The sequence below is a fragment of the Haemaphysalis longicornis genome, unplaced genomic scaffold, assembly GCF_048455015.1.
Source record: "Haemaphysalis longicornis isolate Haplotype H1 unplaced genomic scaffold, Haemaphysalis longicornis Haplotype H1 scaffold_1, whole genome shotgun sequence".
NCBI classification, from domain to species: Eukaryota; Metazoa; Arthropoda; class Arachnida; order Ixodida; family Ixodidae; genus Haemaphysalis; species Haemaphysalis longicornis.
The window spans coordinates 85,045,490-85,068,248 of record NW_027526203.1 but is presented as its reverse complement, the minus strand read 5'-3'; the positions used below and the strand labels follow the sequence as shown (position 1 = coordinate 85,068,248).

Here is a 22,759-nt window from a genome sequence, read left to right as displayed (position 1 = left end):
CGCCATATCAACGGAATGAATGATGATAAGTGGGGCGAAGCTCGAGAGGGGGAGATCATCGGTAACCGTAACTCTCCCGTGAAAGTTCGCCCATTACATCATTAAGAAAGACGTAAGACTGTGTGCGTACATTGTACAAATCAACTTTTATTTTGTTCTTTTATTTTGTTCTTGTTCGTTTGTTGTTGTTGTTGTAGGGTTCGTGAGGCTGCAAGCAAGCGCTCGTATCGGCAGGCAAACCCCGATTCAGTGAGAGCTCGCGAGGCGGCTGCAAAACGCATCAAGCGAGCTCAGCCCGAAGCTGCCGACGCGCGGTTTAAGCGCGACTTTCTAGACGAGATATTTAGGGCGAACTTGTGCCCGAACAAGACGAGAGGAAACGAGCAAAGGTCCTTGCGTCTCGTTCGATCTCCGAGAACGACTGCCTGCGTTCGTGGCGTGATCTCTTGCGTGATCTCCCCCTCGCAGTGCACGTGCGCTCGCGCCTCCGTTGGCGAACACAGGCAAGCTCGCGCTCCCGGTGCCGAGTTTGCGCTGCCGGTTGCAGCCGGTTCTTGCGCGTGCAACGCGGCCCACTTTGCGACATCTCCGAAAGCATGCGGCGGTCACGTACCACGAGACACAAGGGATGGACAGACCCATGGCTTTAGGAGCTTCGCCCCTAAAAACAAAAACGGACGGAACAACAGTCACACAGACCTACGTCTAAGGGAGAGGGGGGGGGGGGGGGGGGGGTAGACGAAGTCAGAAGTCATGAACGCACTGGTTTTGGGCGGTATACCTGGTTTCATGGAGGTTATGTTTAAGGGCGAGACACATGAGTGAAAAGGGGCGCACTTCTGCACGCGGCTGTCCGTTCCGGTGGCCGGACACTACCCGCCTGACCCCCAAATTCGGCACTCCGCATTCGTCAAACCAGGTAGCTATTTTTCCCCGCGCACTCGCGTTTTACCGTGGTCAGTTAACTAGCTGGTGGTGGCAGCCAGTAATAGCACGGGGCGCGGAAGTGCCATTGGCGTTTCGTGCGGGATACTAGGAAAAAGTGTCGCATTTATTCGGTGTGTCTTCTCCTCCTGGATTTCGCGATGCGGTCCTATTTCTTCTGCAGCGGGAGCGGTTTCTTAGGCTGGTTTCTTCCGGCGCAAGTGGTTGCCTTGGTCGCCGTGCATGATAGTGTGACGAAATTTGGGGGTTTGGGGGGGGGGGGGGGAACCTGCAGCCCCATAAGCCCCTTATCCGCCTCGCTACGTCCCTGATCGACACTGTCCTATAGAGTCCTCGCGTGGGCACCAGAGGGAGCTTTGGTTATTCTACATCACGCCAAGAGTATATAAGCAACGTCCCGCTTTTAGGCCCTACTCTGCCCCAACAAGTAATCAAGTGCCTGTAGCCAAAGTAACCGCCATACGTGTCCTCGGCCTGCTTCTGCGGCAGGACGGTGGCTGAGCGCACACCATATACAAACTCAGATCTACGGTACCGCAGAATCACAAACCAACTCCGTGGCCTCAGAAAAAAAAGGGCGCCCTACAAATGTTGCGAAGTAATGGACTGGAAGTAACAGGTAGAAGTAATGGACAGGTGGTAATCAAACAGATTTAGGGGAAATCCCCAAGGTGGAGTTCATTACTTCGAGTTCTTGATCAATTCGTTCTCGCGCTCCAAACGACTAGCCGCCTTGTTAGCTCAGTTGGTAGAGCGACTGCCCCGGTTAAGTGGTGAATCCGGGTTCGAATCCTGGACCAGGACGAATTTTTCTTCAACTGAAAACTTTCTGAGGAAGCTATATATCCTTTGTAGCCACATGGCTGCATTCAGGTGAATGTCAAAGTTTCCTTCGCAAAACTTACTCCAACTTGCGGATTTCCCCTAAATCTGGTCGATTAGTACTAAGTTTACATTTGAGCTGTGCTACAAGACACAATTCCCAAACGGCGTCATAGCACTTAGCGTAGTGGGAAAAGCAGAGGATAGAATTCCCAGATGGATATGTTGTGGCAGAGAAAATTTTCGGTAAAAACAAGGGCAGATGTGTACAAAAAGTGTCGTTCAAGGGGCATCAATGTTATACGTTCTTGCGGTTTACCATCGCAAAACGCATAAGAGGTGGGGAAAAGTGTATGGTTTTCTGGGTTTGGGAATAATTACTTTGGGTTGTTTCTAAGACGCCAGCAGGTCACCACTCTGCCAGATGTGGTTAAATAGAGCAAGCTTAAAGGCGAGAAATTGCGCTTTCGGGAAGTTTTGTCGAGGATAGTCGAAGTTATTTATTTTCACCAGGTGTTGTATTGGGACCAAGTGTGTTGCACCTACTCTAGTTCCGTAATTTGGAAAAGCTAATCGAAGGGGGATGAAGGGAAGCCTCGGTGTTAGTCAGAAATCCTTCCATGTCACACAGGCGTTGCTGCTGGCCCCACTTCCCTCAACCTCGAAATGCTTAATTCCTAACACCACATCTACACCTCTGTATACCTCACCTCTTACAAGGCCTCACATTTTCTTTCCCATGGTGTCCTCGTGAAACCTAAGCCAAATATCTGTGAATACAATCAAAATAACGTGTATTACGCTAGTTAACCATGTCTCTTCCTCGGCACACGAAAATCAGATATCGCCCTGGCGTTAAATAATACGGGTTAGCGCTAAAAACGTAGTTATCGATGTGCCAACTGCACGTTAGCATTCAAGCGTTACGACCAAACGGAAAAGTAGGCCCCACCACGATCACCCGGTCATGTTTCTTGGCGGTGGCGTTTGTCGGCGGCCGCAGATCGCACAAACAAGGTTCGGCGACGTGGTAGAGAAATTGCCGGAAACTAGCAAGTCCGCCGCCGCTGATTCTTCTTCGCAATCAAACTGGTATCATTGTTATCGGGCAAAGCAGTTTTTTTTAATATACGAATCCTGTATTTTGTCTTCATGGCCCTCCGGTATCAGTGTCGCATTCACGGCGCGTGAACACATTCCCAACATTTTCTCCAGCTGCAGAGAAACCTTCTGAGAAGACGGCTCAAGGTAAGGGGTAGAGGTATCACTCATGAAAACTTTAACTTTGTGCACCACAAACGTGGCCTCCCAAATACTTTTGTCATGTGCTGCCTCGTCAATGGGAACCCCTAAGTAGGGAGCGGCCCAGGGTGAGCACCCGAAGTCCCGTACTATGTGACTTCAGTAAAGCGTATACACTCCTCCTCCTTGTCCTGGTCTATCGGTCAAACGGGCCTGTGCGTCAGCATGAAGTTAAGAGCGTATATTGTAAATGAGCATGCCCGCTTGCCAGCGCTTGCAGGGAGTGCCAGTAACAGCCTGCAATCCCAGAAATTCTCAAAGCGTACCACATCAGTAATTGGGGAAGGCGATGTATCAGCCCGCTGTCAGTGAACCTGTTAGGAAGAAAGAAAGATATAGTTTATGGATGGCATAGTCTTGACCTTTGCGAATAGACCTAAACCACAACTCATTGACAGCGTCACAATCAGAACAAACTCCACGGCGCAGAAGCAACAGCGATCTTCCTGTCTATACCGCATGAAGGGGGAAGAAAGCTCCACATCATTACGTACCCTAAACTTACATGCCAAGGATACCCGAACGGAAAAATACCAAGACGGAGGTTAACATCCTCACGGGCACCTGTAATAACAACGACAGGAGACATGCACTAGCATGGGTTCCGGGTCATCAATGGCTATAGGGGAACGAAGCTGCGGAGCAGATCGCTCGTGAATTAACGAACCGAGCGGAGATCAACACGTTATGCATTGTCCACGCCCTCGACAATACGGCAAAAGACTCGAGGAGCTCAGAGTTGGAAGACGCCGATACGTGCCACCGCAGGAAGAAGTTAGCACGGAAGAAGCCATGTCATGGGGATGAATTCGAACGAACGCTTACAGAAATCTACATCCACAGCAACATCAAGACGCTTGCTCCAATTGCGGTGGTAAACCGACATTATTGCATGTTACATGGGAATGTATGGACGGAGGGCCAGACAGTACAACAAACACCACAGTAGAAACAAGAACAGATTCAGGCTGCTCTTGCCAGCCCAGACCTGGAGCTTCAGGGAGGCGGCAAGATCCAATGGGTTTTGAAATGAGGATCCGAACCACCGCTCTGCAGGGAGCATCTATTTGTTTTATTTTTTGTTCATATAAAGTTAATAATGATGATAATGTATCTTGTTCACAGCGCATGGTGCATCACGTGGTCTTTACAGTAATATGTGTTTTCTTGAATAACAGTTTTAGTCAGAGTTTGTGTATCTTTTCGTTTTCTCTGCCCGTGGTTCGTGTTGTATTACACGGAAGTGAAAAACGACAACAGTGTGGGACAACTCTGTGCCTATTTGAAAGTATCACAATTGACGTGGTCGTCTTCAGCATTATCATCATCATCTTGCTCCTCCAATCTTCGGCGTTCTTCGACGGCGGAGTAGAACTAGGGCTTCGATGACAAAGGAACGCTGGAGGTAACGTCGCTTGTCGGTCCTAGGGTTAAGCAACTTCTTACAAGCTCTTGAACCTGCTTACAGAATGGAGTCGCCTTTGACCTCTTCCGCTTCCTCTACATCTGAAATGCCGGAAGGGGAGGCAAGCGGCAAGGACGTGGTCAGCGGGCACGCGCAGCTGATGGGAGAAAGCCTGGCCTCGGTCAAGAGCGTCCTCGCCGCTGACAATGCCGATGGTGTGCAGCGGGAGCCGGGGCTGCCGGACGGAGATCCGTCGGCCAAGCCTGAGGACGACGACGACGACTCGGTGGATGAGGAAGAAGTGGATCGTCAGCTGCAAGAATGGTACGTTTTGATTTGGCGCTGCTTTTGTTGCACACTAAAGATGATACTCTTTACTGGCAAGTCGCTGAAAGCTTGAACCATAGCGAAGGGGCAGGATTTCTTTCTATCTAAGCACTGAAGGACACACCACCACGCATATTTTTGGATTAGGTTTTAAGTTGATTAGTTACATGTTCCGTCGCCGCTTGTGACTCTGGTAGTTGTAGTCATCATCATAACTACCTATATCGTCGTCTTCCTCATGCATAACTGACGCACCCGGCTTTTTGTACACAGGCTTTCACGTTTCTCCCAAAGTGGAACGCGTCAGTTGCAACAGGCGCAGACGCACCTGAACTGTTTTCTTGGCATTTTTAACAGTGGAGCGGTTTCACAAGCCACAAGTTCGTCGTTGCAGGAAAAAAACAACGAAAATAAGTAGCGCTACTGAGCGCGTGCTTCGCGGCGACCGCCGAGCGTTCCCAGCACGTGCCGTGGCTTTAGCAAATTATATATATATATATATATATATATATATATATATATATATATATATATATATATATATATATATATATATATATATAAGGTTAGTAGAGACAGAGACAAACGAGAAAGACTTAGAAAATAAAAATAAGTTTACTGACGTTTCAGGGAAAGGACTCCCTTTCTTCAGAGTGAAGAAAGGGAGGCTCCACATTTTGTTGAAGAACCGAGGCGGGGACCACGGGACGTGGGTGATTCCTTTTAATGGCGGATGGAACTTTTCAATGATGGTGATATTAGGTGGCACCTGGCATGGCCACCTCTTCTTTCTCAAATATTTTTAACATCCTCCCGGGCGCGCGATTAGCACAGGAAGATGCTGAAATGAAGCAGTTTTCAGCGGTCGTTTAGTGTCGCTCCCTTCGTTGCACCGAAAAGCAAAGTCCATTAAAGTTCATGATTCATATCGATGTAATGTCCGCGGTAGCTGCACCGGAGCAGTCCATACTTCTGTTTCCACCTATGTTTCCAGCGTCGGTGGCACATCCGCTCTGTAGAATCAGACCGTCGTAAGCGGTGCGTCTGGAGCGTCGGTCGTCCTCGATAACCACGTAGCGATTCCCGTGGAAGCATATTGCTGAATGCGCATCGGATAGCCTGTCGTGTTGAAGAATTAGTGTGCCGGTTGGGTCCTTTTGTCCGGATGTTCATCGCACCCCTTTCCTTTTTCGTTTTTTCACTCAGACGCCAGTTGGTCAGGTGCTTTGGGGCAACCTTATTTCTGGTAGTTGCGTGTGCGCATAGTGGGGCCCCTGCGTTTCGCCGTTTTTGTGGTCTTCGTTTGAACGTCGGCGTCTTCACATTTGTACGTTTCACCTGGGCCAGTAAAATTCTTTTCAAACCTTTGCTGCAGCAAAGGCGCCATCTCTCCGGCGTCTCCATGGGTGAGTGGTTCCGATAACTCTGCTGAGCTTCATTAATCTGTGGTTTTTGTGGGCCTTCATTACGTCGTTTCTTGCGCATTGATCGTGTTTTCTTCCCAGTAAAACCTTGCAAACAAGTTGGCTCTGCAGGTTCTTGCACAGCGTTATCATTAGTATGAGTATCCGTCATTCTCGTTGCCGGTAATCGAAAACTTCCGTCGTTGGGGTTGCAGTCATCTAAGCGAGCAACAAGAACGGGTGCCTCCACTTGGTTATTCCTTGAACTAGTCCCTTGTTTGAAGCAAACAGCTTGTTCCCTGACTTCTGTCTGAATGTGTTCTTTCAGAGGCGTCGTCAAATTGCTGTTTTCGTTCATAAGGTGACTTTTTTCCAAAGCCGATTTGTTGACGTTTAGGGTACTATCCTGCTTTTTCAGGGCTATTGTAACAATTTCATCGGTAGAATACTTTTCCAATTCCGGGAACAATCGCTCCATTCTAAATTTCGTCAATAGGATAAGATCTTCGAATTCATAGGCGGCTTCATATTCTTTGTCTAAATCATCCAAGTCGAGAAGTACTTCAATCTCGCTGTCCAGCTTTTTTAGGAGCACATGTTTTGTCATTAGGCTTTTCTTGAGCGAAATAAGCTCACCGATTGATGGTGTATCGGTATTCATCCGTGATTTTATGTCGTTGATCAGTGCAGTGGCGTCGTTTCGGATTAGGCTTCTTCGTTTGCAAAGGGCCTCCATGTCGATGCTTGGCGTCGGTAATATCTGTAGGTCGCCGAGTAGAGTCATGGTAGGCGAGAAACCTAAGCCGTTTCTTCCGTTGGTCCCGGCAGGCGTTCATCAAGAGTCGGTAGCATTGTTGAGGCAGTCTGATCGTTGGTCGCTTGGCGAGGCCTCAATTGATCCTTGGATAGTCGCGCCGGCCTGCGGTCCGTGGTCAGCGGTCACAATCTAGTCCCATCGTTGTGGTCACTCACGTCATCGTTGTGGGGCGGTGCGCACTCAGGTCTTCAACTGTATTATCCATTAATCCTGGTCACGGCACCATTTTGTTGAAGAACCGAGGCGGGGACCGCGGGACGTGGGTGATTCCTTTTAAGGGAGTCCTCTCCCTGAAACGTCAGTAAACTTATTTTTATTTTCTAAGTCTTTCTCGTTTGTCTCTGTCTCTACTAACCTTATTTTTTTCGCGCTCTGTGTGAGTTTTTATCTTTTCAGTCTATATATATATATATATATATATATATATATATATATATATATATATATATATATATATATATATATATATATATATATATATATATATATATAGGTAAAAACTTGGGTGCACACTCTTGGAAAACACTGAACAAGGGTTTTATTGTTCCCAACAGTTGCGAAAGGAGAACCTTTGGAGAAAGGAGAAAGGATAACCCCTGAAGAAGAAAGGTTCTCCTTTCGCAACTGTTGGGAACAATAAAACCCTTGTTCAGTGTTTTCCAAGAGTGTGCACCCAAGTTTTTACCTATTTCTACGGTAGTCCGGAACTTCTTACCTGCTATATATATATATATATATATATATATATATATATATATATATATATATATATATATATATATATATATATATATATATATATATATATATATAGATATATATATATATATATATATATATATAATAAATAAAAGTAAAACAAAAATCTGGCAAAAACACCGAGGAGCGAGAAAAATGCCCAGTGCTCGTGAGCGCGTGTCGCGATCGCGGAGTCCCCGGTTCGCGCAGTGGCTCTCGAAAAAGAAAAAAGCTCAAGTGCTGTCGTCAAGCGCTCCCGTGTATGTAAAAACCACTACAGAGCTAATGCTACAGTTGAAAAGACATCCTGCTTGGGAGAGGCCAGCACAGATGCCACATTCTCTAGAAGCCCTTATGGGTAATTGAAGGCATGGCTACGAGTGGGCCACTACTCCCGAAACAACTTGCAGATACCGCCACCACTGCCTCAAGTCGATGACTAAGACCTGGTTGAAGTCTACAATGCGGAGGATGACTTCGCATCCACCACTCGCTGCCAAGACGACGACCTCTTCGATGCATACGACGACGCTTAGTAGCACCGCAGCTATGCAATTAAACAATGATACTGAAACTTAACTATGTGTCCGGCAATGCTAACCTACAATAGCTTCGCCATTCAAGATTTGCGCGTGAGTGCAAGCTTCCCTTTCTTTTTTCATTTTTTTTTTGTTTTTTTTTTTTCTCCTGCGCGCATGTGGTTGCGCCAGTTGAGTTTTCTGCGTTCACGAGACCGCCGGAATTTTCTTTCTCCTAGCCATATAAAGCTTCGTTTTTAAATTTTTCCTTGGTGGCAGAACAAATAACACAAACCATGGTTTATTATGAAGTGATGTATGTACAAGTTTGGACGATCCATTTACAAGTGACCATAACGGATCCCGCACTTGCTACCCCGCACACAGCTTCATCGTCGTCGTCACCGTTGTTGATGGTGGGCCGTGGCGCCATGGGGATTGTCCGCCACGTACCGTGACATCCCCCCCCCCCCACTCGACACCTCCGGATCGAGGCCGAGGCAAGCTAGGACTAGAAGTGGATGCGCAATGCGATGAAAATATACAGTGACGATTTGCTTGCCGCCACAGATGACGATGATGATGCCTAACAACGATGTCTTCCGTCGCGAGGAAGCATCGAAGGCGCTGGAGCCACGTCGGACGAAAAGGCGGGGGAACACGACATCTGTCAGCATGGCTCGTCTCGGCTGGTCTTCATTGGCATCTCTCGGGCTTGGGTCGCGGCGTGGGGAACCTCGGGTCAGGGCTGGGGTGGGGCTTTCCTGAGCGTCTTCCATGATCGTGCACGGCTGAGCCCACGCCAATGCGATGCGAGGCTGGGAGCAGGATGCATGGGAATGAACCTGCACTTTTACCAAAGGTCACGTGGCGGCAAAGCAGATGACACTGACCATGTTTGATGATGAATCGATGTGTTTGCGAGATAAGCCGGTTCATTTACAAGTGGCCGTAACGGAGCCCGCGTTTGCGGATGATGGTGATGATGCCCTCAATGTTTATGGCATGTACCCACAAGGGGGTATTGGCCAGGGCTAATTCATTGGTAGTGCCTGGATAGCACTTTAACCTACTAATTTATTTCCAGAGAAAAGAAGGCCGGGAAATGAAAGTCCGCTGATGGAAACCCAAATTACCCATTAATTATGTTGCCCCCATACAGCTTCGTCGCCGTCATCTTTGTTGATGGTGGGCCGTGGCGCAGTGGGGATTGTCCGCCTCGTACCATGGCAAACAGCCTTCCCATGGCAAAGGCAAACACCTTTTTTCAGGCTATAGGAACAGGCAGAGAGAGATAGACTTTAATATTTCGGTTAATGCCATTTACGTCCCGCTTGTGGCATCCACTCACCGGCGACCTCCAATCGGGGAAAGCGAGGTATATACTTACGTTGCTTTACACATACGTCTGCTTTATTTGCTTTTATTTGGGGAAAAATAGGTCATTTGCTGCAGTCAGTGGCACCTTTTCTAGAATTACACATGTTAGCGCTAATTTCGGAATTAGGCATATGACTCTTAGCATGTACAAGTTAGCATGCAGACTTGAAAAACTGTTAGTCATAATGCCGAATCGAAAAAGTGTTGTAATTGTGGCGTTTTATAAGTGAGGGCATTCTATTACCTGCTAAATACCTTATGCATACCCTTTCAACACTCTCCAAAAACGGAGGGTGTTCAGGGCGTTACCACCATTTTCTCGACACCGAAAATCTGAAAAAGGGTTCTGCAAAAAAAAAAAAAAAAAACCTAATCAAATCACCCGGCAACACTTTTTACGCCTTTCGTCGGGCATTGCTATGTAAAATGCATAGTAAGTGCACTGACGCTACACATTTTTTGTGCCTTTTAAAAAGTCTTTGGTATTCACACGAGTAAAGTCATGTGTAGTAGAATATGGAAATATCGGGCTACCATTCTACTCTATAACGACAGAATCTTTGTCATCAGTACTAACAATATTAAAAGTTTCAGGGGAGAAACAGTGATTGATTGGTGCATAATTACATTGGTGCAACTGGTAAATACCATGCTAATAATCTTATACGGGTATGAAGAGGACCGTACTGCTTCGACATGTGAGCTAAGGGGAGGGCTTGAACGCTTCCCGCGAGGGGGCCGGGGTGGCGGGGGGGGGGGAGGAATGTCTTGTACCCCACAGTGTTTAAACTTTTCTGAATTTCCTTCATCAATTTGCAACCGAACGCCATTTCCACGCCCTTCCAACGCGCTACAAAATTACCTAAAGCGTTCCCTCGGTCACCAACCATTTTTGCTCAGAAAACGCTCGTAAGGTACAAATAACGGCGGTGGAACTTACAGAAAAGGCGTGTACACACTTCCCGCCACGCCTATCATACCTATACCACGCCTGCTTTAGCGGATCTAAAAAGATTAATCTGTAGGCTTATTTACTCCATTTGCCGCGGCAGTTCGAGCGTACAGGTGTACCCCGCTGATGGCGCGGCGCTCATGAGTTTACGGCAATTTTGGTGCTGAGGTGTGCATGAATATTTCTCTCTTTCTTTGCAGGCTCACGGAGCATCGCGCGATGCTGGACCTGTTCTGCAAGCCGGACTACTTGCAGCCGGGGGCGTGGGAGAACTTCTGTCGTGGTCCAGGGAATTAAAGCCTGAAGAGTGACACAAAAAACGCACCGATGTCTCATTCATAAAAACAAATCAAAGCCCCTTTCTAAGAGAAAGGTGGGAAAAACGGGAAGCTTTCTCCCTGCAAACTGAGTCGAGGTCCAAAGTCCGGACAGCTTCGACCGTGTCGGAATGGCGGGACAATCAGATAGACGTCGGCTTCATTCCGTCCACGGAAAGCGTTTTCCTTTCGAGGCGCTTGATTGTGCCCTCGCTTATAATCATTTTTTTGTGAAGCCCATTGTGTAAAGTTGGCTTTCCTGCAGTGCGTTTTAGTGGCGGGATGGTCGCCGTCCGTTAGGCATAAAAGCTTCGCTATATTAATCTGACGCATTATGTTTGGGTCCAACTGGCTAACGCCCAGCTGAAATACAGCAAACTGTATATTCGAAAAGTGTATTAATTTTCTTGCTTGGACGGGCGGGCCAGAATCGCGAAACCTTCGAAAGCGGAAAAAGATACGCAGTCTCTACAGTTACATCCGACGGAACCCAAAATTGAGAACTAGAGTTACGTCCGACTGAACTTTCAGCCAGTTTCTAGTTACGTCCGACGTAACTCGAAATTGAAAACTTAAGTCACGTCCGACGGAACTTAAGGCCAGTGTTTTTAGTTACATTCGGTGTAACGTAAAGCACAAAAATTTTTTTTTTACAGCTAACGGCACCTAACACCGTGAAACTCTATATGTGTAATCCATAGACAACATTGGGCTTCCTCAATTATCTGTCCCGGATCGACCGCGGACTGCCCGAAATGCGATCCGGGGCTCGATTTTCCCATGTATTCCTTTGGTACTTCCGATCCGAATGTACTCCTCGGACTTGCTGCGGACCATCCAGGACTGGTAAATCGAGGCGGCCAGTTATTGAAATGGCCGCTTGTACGATATATAACGTCAAATTATTCGGGTTACAATAGTAACCGACGCCCAGCCCTATTAATTAATTTTGTTACAAGACTATTGACCCCTATAAATGCGTCTCGGCACAAACTGCAGACGCTGCAAACTGGCACTTCGCCCACGGCACAAGGTTCAGTTTTGTTTATTCCCGTCTTCTCCTTTGCTTGCATGTGTTTGATATGGAAACAAGCGTACGTGGACTAGTACAGAAAATTTTGGGTCTTTTAATTAAAAAAAAAAAACTCCATCAACCCAGTTGGGATTCGAACTCCCATCGCAGCAGTAGTGTGGGCGCTTATATCACGCTGACCACTCGACCGACGGGGAGCATGTCGAACATGTCGAACATATTACCTTTTTAGTGGCTATAATGTCACCTATGATTTACTCATTCTAAACCGGTTTGGCCGTAAAGCAGCAACATTTGTGTTTTCGAATTTTCCATCATGTATTGTACAAGCGACCATTTCAGTGATGTTGCGTATAGATTGCGCATATAAAGCTTCACGGTATATTTGGTGCGGTTAGCTGTATTTTTTTGTGCTTTACGTTACGCCGGACGTAACTCAAAACATTGGCCCAAAGTTCGGTGGGGCGCAACTTAAGTTTTCAATTTTGGGCTGCGTCAGACGTAACTCTATAAACTGGCTTTAAATTCCATCGGACATAACTTTAGAATATTGACGTCTTGTGGCCTAATTCTTATTTCTTTGGCGTGATGAAATATTTGTTTACGACGATTACCAATTTTGCTTTGAACAGCGGCGTTGTTGTGGGTCCCCCGTCATGCCGAAGTAGGAGAAGGTTCACAGATCCTACGGAGGCCTCATGTGGGTCTGGAAACCGCGCATTCCAAGACCCACCGATAGAGGGTGCAGTAGTCTCGCAAGGGCTAAGGCCCCTAAAATTACTGAGGTAGCGCCAACCGCTCCCTCCTTCTCCGCCGCCCTCCTCCACTTCTTTGCCCTGACCTGCGGCGCCGCACGCCCTTGAACTCGGTGGCGGTGCCGCCATTTTTGTTGGCTGCTTCAGAGCACACGCCCTGGCAATGCACGGGCCTCTTGCTAGAGTTTTCCTTGCAGTTTCCTCTGATTTTTGCGACAAATCGTTCTTTGTTGCATTTATAGCATTTCTAGAGTCTTATTTTACCAACACGCCCTAAGTGAGGTGGTTTTGTTTTAAATTTTAGCCTGCAAGGGGATATTTGTGCGGTGTGGATGCCGCTCACGCATACGCACAGCGCGGTGTTTGTTTACGTGGGCGGCGAGCTTGTAATGCTTGTAACATCTCAAGATAGGTGGTGTTGGTTCATCCCGCAGGTCGCCTCGGGGGGAGAGGAGATCTCGCCCCAGATTTGGGAGAGGGTGGGCGCGAAGGAATGCGACAAGCTGGTCCTCCTTCCCCCGCGCCCTCGCGCACACGCGCACGGCGAGCCGGTTCGGAGCGTCGCACGGGGTCACGAAGAGATCATGACTCACGTGAAGCGCCGGCTGCCCATAATGGCGGCTTCCAGCTCGCCGAAACATGTGCAGTCGAGGCGTAGGGAAACAATGCTCCGCAACATGCTCTACCTCGTCACAGTCTTCATGGCCCCTTTAAGATATGCCGTTAAGTAGCCTTTAAGAAGCCCTTTCTCACGGCACCACCGGTGAAGTCGCCAAGTTCTTCCTTGCGAACATCGCTCTGCGAGATGGCGAGCCTATACGGTTTTATAATGGACGGGAGCGCCGCCTTCACTGCTAGTCTCATGAAAAATGTACTACTAACTACACGCATTGCAAAAGCACCCCGGCCACGCACGAAAATTCGAATGACACCGTATGAGCTTGTTTACGACCGCCCGGTGACGACTACCTTGGACGCTATAGGCTTTCCGTCAATAACAATGACGTGGAAACGTACTTCACGCCGCGGACTCAAGCTGCCCGCCAGCTAGCCCGTCTTCGCATCCTAAGGCAACGTACCATCGATGCACCAAGATACAACAAGGATCGGCGCAATATTGAATACCTGGTCGGCGACCTTGTTTGGGGGTGGACATTAAAACACCGCCAACGGCTTTCAGAAAAGATTCCTCGCCGACACTTTGGTTCATATCAAGTCCTTCGCCGTGTCTGGGTATTCTTCGTCGAGTGGGAGAATACCCGCAGCATGCTCCACGACCCAGGTCTGCCCCAGAAATCGTACAGTCGTCAAAAGTGTTAACAATAACAAAGAAGCGGGTGCCAGCCTACGCACGGAGCGGCCGGTTACGATAGCTACCGGCACATCTTCGGCAGGTGATAGTCGGTACTCCCCAGGCTGACTTTCTGCACTCGGCAGCTTCAGCACATGCGCACAGCCCCGCTGATTACCCAGTATGCCCAGAGCGGCAAGCTGCCGCTCTGGGCATACACTGACACCTCGTTTATTGTTGCTGTTAACACTTTTGATGACTGTACATGTAGAACGCATGAAGCCGTACAACCCCCAGCCTGATTTGACGTCGCTTGCCTGTATTTAGCTATAGTGTATGCTGAAAATACGTTTTTCGACTATGTTTCCTCAATCCGCCTTCCCTGAGGGGCTAGCGGACCTGCCAGTTTCCTTTACGACAGCGAGTCGATGCTGTTTCGGAGGTGGAGTAATGCCACAGCATTATAACTATTACCCCCTGGCCAACCCTGAGGCATAAAAACAGGTAAAATGAAGTAAGCAGCTGCTGAACGGCGTGAAGACGAAGTTGGTTGGACGCCGGTCTAGCCGTGGCAGGTAATTGCGGGCACAGGGCCACCCTATAAATTATGTTTTAAATGCGAATGCATTTATTAGCCGGGGGTTGTCTTGCTCCGTTGGCCGGCGTGCGCCTGCATTCCTCCAGCGCGAGCGCACGTGAGCGCGCGCCTCGTAGTTCTGCCTTCGTCGTCGTCGTCGTCGTCGTCGTCGTAAATGCGAGTGCATTTCTTAGTCGGGGGTTTATTTATTTATTTCAAAATACTGCAACCCAGGGAGGGTTATAGCAGGAGTGGGTACAAAAGTTTTTGTACAATGCAGATGTGGGATCAGTGTAATGTATCTACACCGGGTTAGAAAAAAAACAACAAGAAAACCAAATAATACATATTAATTACATCGAAAGCAACACACATACAGTAGCAAAATTTAAACAGTTATATTTTACAGAGGCGCCATACACTATAATACAATGGGAAGACAGTGATGACGTGAACACTATTGCGATTATTGCGATTAGACCACTGTCAAAAATTGCTGCTGCGGCTGTGCACGAACAGAGCCAGGCAGGGCATTCCACCACTCTATGGTGCGGGGAAAGAAACTGTATTTGAAAATATCGGTTCGGGCAAATATTGATGTCAGGTTAAGATAGTGATGGCTTCGCGTTGATAATGGTCTCGAAAATGTGAAGTGAGTATCGCTATAAGGGGAGTGCACGGCAGAATGTAACAATTTTAACGACTCGATGCGCCTGTGTTCGGCAAGTAGGGTTAGATTAAGAGACAGCAAAGCAGAGGTGGGCGAAAAATGTCTGTCGTAACAGCGGCATATAAATCGAATGGCTTTTCTTTGAACTGATTCGATTTTATTAATTTCGAGCTGCTTGTGCGGGTTCCACACAGGTGAGGCGTATTCGATTATTGGGCGGATTAATGACTTGTACATAATGAGTTTAGTATCTTTAGGAGCTTTAGCTAAAACACGACGTAAATATCCAAGTTTTTTTAAGGCTTTAGCAGTTATGTAGTCTATGTGTTTCGCCCATGATAATTTATTGTCGAAGATAACGCCAAGATACTTGTAATTATTTACCCTAGACAGCGTGCAGTTGTTAAACGAGTAGCAGAACTGGGAAGAGGATATGCTGGTAGTGAAGGTTAGTATAACAGTCTTATTAAAATTAATTTTCATCTGCCATTTACTGCACCAGGAACAGAAGTTAGCAAATGATTCGTTGAGAACTTGGTGATCGTTTTGCGAGTTGATTACTTGATATAACACGCAATCATCTGCATAAAGTCGTATACTGGAATTTATGTTACTCGGAAGATCATTAATATACAAGAGAAATAACAGTGGTCCAAGGACTGAGCCTTGTGGAACTCCTGAAGAGACATCCATAGTAGAAGATTCAGCAGAATTAAAACAAACAGATTGTGTGCGCTCGGAAAGAAAGTTAGAAATCCATTGAACAAGAGAAGGATTTTTTAGTATTGCGTTTAATTTACACAGTAATTTAGAATGAATGACGGTGTCAAAAGCTTTTGAAAGGTCTATGAATATGGCATCTATTTGGCTTCCGGAGTCCATGCTGCGAGATATGTCGTGTGTAAATTCTACCAGTTGCGTTACAGTACTGAAACCACGACGAAAACCGTGCTGAACTTTTGAAAGTATGGAATTTGACTCAAGGTACTCCATTATATGTTTAAAAATTATATGTTCGATAAGCTTACATGAGTGTGAGGTTATAGAGATGGGCCTGTAGTTCGAGAACAGTTGTCGATCGCCCGCTTTAAAGAACGGAAGTACCTTCGCATGTTTCCATGCTAAAGGGACAGTGGCGGTGGACAGCGATTTCTGAAAAATGATGGTGAGGTAACGGGATGTCCAAAGTGAGTAGCGAACGAGAAATGCATTCGGGATATTATCCGGTCCCGCGCCTTTTTTAGTATCTAAGTTCAAAATGAGGTTCAGAATCCCTTGCTCACTCACTGAAACATCGGTAATGGGAGAATAGCAAGGAGCATTCGAAAACGGAGGAATTACACTGTTATCGTCCGTAAAGACTGAGTTAAAATACGTGTTGAAAGCGTGTGATATCTCTTTAGTATCTGAGATTATTTGGCCTCCGGAAACAAATGAGGTCGGTGTGGTGTTAGTAGGTGAAACTGTTTGCCAAAACTTACGTGGATTAGTTTTCAATAAACCCTGCAGCTGGAAACGAAAATAAAAGTCTTTAGCGCTATTAATTTTGGCATGAAGAAGCTCTTTGGCCTTGAGAAAGCGGTCAATGCTCTGACCATTGGTGGATGATTTCTTACGCCGTAGGCGGTTGACTTTACGCGATGCATGTAAAATGTCGCGATTCATCCAAGGAATGTTCGGGTTTATTTTCTTTGTTTTAAGAGGAACGAAGCGATTAATGCAATCTTGAATGACACTTTCAAAGTTTTTTACAAGAATGTTTACATCACCATCGAGATTAAGATTAGAAAATGTATTAAAATTGCCAGCTAAAGTATCGATAATAGAGGTATCGTCAGCCCGGTTGAAATCATGAAACGTTGTATAGACGGTACGAGGTTTAGGTAATGAACAGGGAATTGAAACAAGAACACCTTTGTGGTCCGAGATACCATCAATTATATCATAGGTGACATTTTGCATCAATCTAGAGTTCACAAAAACTAGGTCAAGGATAGCAGTCAGTCTTGTAGGGGAGTGTACTATCTGGGTAAGGTCAAGACTTAAAGATTGGGTGATCAACTCGAGCCCAATTGCAGTGTCGCTACCAGAGTAATTTAACGAGGACCAATCAATGCCTGGGACATTAAAATCCCCCATTACCAATAAGTTACCGTGTTGAAGGTTATGACTCAGCATAAAATGGCTTAAGTTGTGCAATGTATCAATTGGAGAGCCGGGTGGGCGATTGAAAAGACCTATTACTACAGATTGCTTGTGGAGATGAATTTTACACCAGGCGGATTCTATGTCAGAGGGAGAGGGCAGGATTGAGAATTTAAGGCTTTGACGAAGGAGTAAAGCAACACCCCCTCCTTTTTCTATTTGACGATCAGTTCTAACTGCGATATATCCGGGAGGGGTGAATTCGGAATCGTAGATGCCGTCATGCAACCAAGTTTCAGTAATCCCAACAATGTCAGATGAATATACGGACAGAAGAGCAAGCAAGTCTGGAAATTTATTGACAATACTTCTAGCGTTAAGATTTAAAACCACTAGCTTACTATCACAGTCATTGTTTGTCCGTCACCGGGAAGAGGAAGAAGCAACTGCAGATGCTCCAGTCATTTTGACAGAACTGCTTCTGTCTTCCCTAATCGACTTCAAATGCTCATCCCACACGTAGCGTTTGCCATCGATATAGACATGGTCATATCGTATTTTGACTGTCGAACCATTTTTGCGGAAAGGCAACGTAGCGCTGAACAGATTCTTTCGTATATTACGTACCCTAAGCGAAAAATCTTCAGTTATGTGATAATCCGATCCTTTAAGTTTTCATGCATTTTTCATGACAAGAACTTTTTCAGTAAAATCCAGAATCTTCATTATGACTGGACGAGGACGTCCATCGCGTGGCTTACCAATACGATGGCAGCGCTCGATGTGCGGACAGGGAATTTCAAGTGATTCCGTTAGCAGCTTGGAAACTTCTGACAGAAGTGTGTCGCTCTTCTCATTGGGATCTTCTGGTAAACCATGTATTAAAATGTTATTCCTACGAGAATGGCTTTCTAAGTCTTCGTTCTTGGTTTCAAGCCTTGCTAAGGACTGCTTCAGTGAAGCTACCTCGGAACTCAGTTTTTCGCACAAAGGTTTGGAGCCGTTGGTACTGATGGATAATTCCAAGGATGTTACGCGGGTTTCAAGTTCTTCAAAACGAGAATTAAAAGACTGCTTGATGTCGGCAATATCCTTCGCAATCTGGTTCTGGCCAGCCAGCAGCCTTTCAAGCATGACTGTCGTCTCCGGAGCGGGGGAAGTATCAGTTTTGGAACGAGTTGAGGGGCCAGTTACTGCGGGTGATCCATGCTTTGATTGGTTTGAGGAAGGGGCAGGTTTAGGGGGTCCAGGGTTCAACTCAACGTCCCCGCTCAAGAGAATGCAGATAAAACTGTACAGAACATTCAAACAAGAAAAACGTTTGGGGCAGTAGAGCAGCAGCATAAAGCGATCATCACAGCGAATACCGTAGGCGTTCTTAAGGTAACATACCTGCAGATAGAACAAGCGCCGTTTGAGCAACATGCCGAAGCTGCTGCTGTTCTGCCCACTGAAGAGTGTTGAAGGTTTCCGGTCCTTTATACTGGGACACGAAGATGACGTAATCTTGGGGCAGTCCATCATTGGATGATCAGCGGTGACGTTGGCCCAGAACAGAGCACGCGGCGCGCCATCAGCTGCGCCAACGGACGCACCAAGTCTATCACCTCCAAGGGTGATAGGGCAGTCGGCAGGCACCCGCTTGGCACCCACGTGTCGAGGACTGGACACCGAAGTAGTTGACCGTGATGGAGCAGTACCCGAGAGCGCAGGCCCGGTGAAAGCGAAGAAAATCTGCAGATAGAACAAGCGCCGTTTGAGCAACATGCCGAAGCTGCTGCTGTTCTGCCCACTGAAGAGTGTTGAAGGTTTCCGGTCCTTTATACTGGGACACGAAGATGACGTAATCTTGGGGCAGTCCATCATTGGATGATCAGCGGTGACGTTGGCCCAGAACAGAGCACGCGGCGCGCCATCAGCTGCGCCAACGGACGCACCAAGGCTATCACCTCCAAGGGTGATAGGGCAGTCGGCAGGCACCCGCTTGGCACCCACGTGTCGAGGACTGGACACCGAAGTAGTTGACCGTGATGGAGCAGTACCCGAGAGCGCAGGCCCGGTGAAAGCGAAGAAAATCTGCAGATAGAACAAGCGCCGTTTGAGCAACATGCCGAAGCTGCTGCTGTTCTAGAGATAACCAGATAACACCTGTCGGCGTGCGCCCGCAGGTGTTATCTCTCCGCGCTCCTCCTCGCCCCTAGCAACAGCTGTGGCGCGCCTAGCAACTGGAGCAGGTGATAGCTCGGGCGGGAGTAGCGGAGGGCAAGGGGAGAGGACACGCCGGAGGGAACTTGATATCGCACGCGGTTGCCACGTCTCCCGTTCGAGACACGTCTCCGTACAAGGACTTGTACACCCTTGCCTACACCGGAGACGGAGTCTTTGTGGTGACCGTGTACCTCGCGCCCAACCTCGCTCGAGACGCCGTTGCCGCGCAGCTGGACGCGGCTATGGAAAGTGTGCGCGTGCGCTCCAAACCCTCTGACCCCATAGTCTTGGTTGGTGACTTGAACGTTGACGTGCGCAAGAAGAGTGGCGAGTGGCTGGTCGAGTACATGCAGACGAGGCACTCTATGCATTGTCTCTCTGCCGGCTTCGACACGTGCCCCACTACCATTCACGGGAGTTGCATTGATCTGGTCTTTACGCGAAACTGTGACGCGCGTATGCTTCTCAAAGACCCTTTGACCGTGCACTTTAGCGATCACAAGGCAGTGATTGTGGCCGTCAGGTACAACGATAACACAAACAGGTGCTGATGAATAAATGATTACGTTCACACTCTCGTCATTAATTACGCCATTACTCGCAACACACTCATCGGTGCACCCAATGCATTCGCATTTCTGCACGATTCCCTTCGGGGAGGTGCGGGGGAATTTTTACTTCTGTAGGGCTCCCCGACTCCCATTTTCACCGCTACACCATTACAGTGGAGAGCAAGATAGACGGAAACAAAGGCACAAAGCCGCCGGCACAAGACTTTCCTCAGACACCCGCTGCTGCGGGCCCCAGGCAGCACCAAGAAGCCGCCTTTCCTCGCTCCGGACCAAACTCCGAGCGAAAACGCAGCGGAGGAGATTTTGAAGCTTCTCGCAAGCATCGTTACTACGATAACCCGCCGCGGTGGCTCAGTGGCTAAGGCGTTGCGCTGCTGAGCACGAGGTCGCGGGTTCGATTCCCGGCCGCGGCGGCCGCTTTTCTGATGGAGGTGAAAAGCAAAAACGCCCGTGTGTACGAGATTTCGGCGCACGATAAAGATCCCCAGGTGGTCAAAATTAATCCGGAGCCCTCCATTACGGCGCGCCTCATCGCCTGCGTTGCGTCGGCGCGTTAAACCCCACAATCAATCAATCATTACTACGATAAAGTCCGCCGCATGATCCATTCAGGGAGCGTTCCCTCAACGGCCCTATACGCCTCGAGCCTCGCGATCGCTGTGCCACTTGCAGCCGCTTCTCCGCGGCATTTACGGGATTTGCGTTGCGTGTCTGATAGGGGCTCGTGCGATGTGTTGGTTCTCTTTCGCTTCTTTTCGCATTTCCGCGATCTATGAAACTTGTTATGGTGACGTCTATAAGCAAATAGTACGTCTAGATAACTAAAAAGCAGCTGCATCTTCGTGGAGTACTCGAACGCCGACAAGAGCTACCCGGAGACGTGTTGAGATGTTGGTTTCGTTTTCAGCGCGGACAACGACTGCGGCTTCGTTTCGAATATATACGTCGCAGACCAATATGTTTCGGGATGGGATTACCCAATCCAGGACCATAACTTATTCCTTTTATAGGAATATAAACCATGCGAAAATGTTAAGTATATTACAAGGCTGCCCTTCGTTAAATATGTGCCCACTCGCTCCTTATAGTAAGAACCAAGGAAAGATAATAAAACCACAGAAAAATAAATGCTCTGCAAATCCGAAAAAAAAAACTAATTGCTCGATCGGGAATGAAAAAAAAAAACCAGTGCAGCTTCTGATATGTTAAAGACATTCGTCTAAACTTAGTCAGGTATACGACTCACCAGACCAACTAGATGCGAAATGCGCTGCTATTTCGCGAGACGTGGGCGAAGGGAAGGGGAGGGACGCTGTGGACTGAACGCTTTTGTAATCACGCATACACAAATCTCGCGTTCACTCTCCTTTTGTTTCGTTTTTTTTTATTTCAATGAACAGCTGATCGTTTGGCGGACGCATTTTTGGAAATATACACGGTAGGCAGTTCACAAGCGATGGAAGGTGGCGTTCGAAAAGTGCGGTATGTGATAAGGCCCTCTGATTTCAGTTTTTGCTTTGCTCTGCAGGCTCGCTAAGCCATATCACAATGATTCGAAGAAGTGTTTAGTCGCGGACGCGGATTATAAGCCTGTCTCCGCGCTGCTCGCGGAGGATATATGTAGCAGATGAATGTTTACAGGCGCTCACCTCACGACAAGACGACCCTTTGTCGTGTGCTGACCCCAGAGTATAATTCTGCATTATCCATCGTAATTTCGTTGAATGATCGCGAAATTAAGACACACTGGTTTGTAAATGGTGGTGATCAATACATGAGATGTGATATTGGCAAACGTAACTGGCGTGCTGTCAGGTATGAGTGCTCAGGTAGATTATGTAAGCGCACAAAACCGATTTACATCGTATTGTGCAGCCGTAGCATGAACATCTGAGGAAAAGCTGGTTACAGAGACACTGTTAGTAAATTTCAGGGCAGTGTAACTTCAATGAGCTCCATGCATACTCCGGTTCCGAGACGCTGGCCTGTGAAGCACCTGGCGCTTATGCAGGCCGTATGTACAACACTAAGATCGTGTCAGAAACATTTACACTCCCGTAAACGCACCCCCTTTCAGAACAGAGTGAATGCTGCACACATGGAGGAAAAAAAAAGCATAGGAGAAGCCCTGACGTCACACCCAGCCATAGAGTTTCATACAAATAACTAGAAGAGAAACTGGCGCAGTGTCAACGCGAACATGGCAGCGGTGCTTACGCTTCAATGGGAATGATGGGTAGTTCTGGAACCGGATTGCGTAGGATCGAAACGGGCTTATGGCTGCGCAAATTGTGTTTTTTGACAAAAAAGCTCTTATTGCCCGGTTCTTCGTTTACAAATTACATGGCGAACAAGAAAGTTAGTGACGAAAAACCGGTTTTGTACGAAATAAAACGGCGCGTTTAAATACAAAGCAGAGGCGGAGTCGAGGAGGTTTGTGGAGCAGGTTTGCCATTTTCCGTGAACTGTACAGCAGGACGCAGACTTCTTTAAAAACTACTTGTAAAAGTTTCGACGCTGGTGGTTTGTAATAGTAAGAGAAGTTTTGTGCTCATAAGAAAAAAGAAACCGATTACCTTTGG

General features: G+C 47.5%; 1 protein-coding gene across 1 annotated transcript in view; it reads left to right on the top strand.

The window, feature by feature from the left end:
* Window positions 1–4,580: 4,580 nt before the first annotated feature.
* The window catches only part of LOC144139057 (uncharacterized), a 58,318-nt gene continuing 40,139 nt past the window's right edge, over window positions 4,581–22,759 (top strand). The window contains exons 1-2 of the mRNA XM_077671569.1: window positions 4,581–4,798; window positions 10,810–10,870. Of these exons, the coding sequence (XP_077527695.1) occupies window positions 4,581–4,798; window positions 10,810–10,870 (279 nt within the window). The remainder of the gene's footprint in view (window positions 4,799–10,809; window positions 10,871–22,759) is intronic.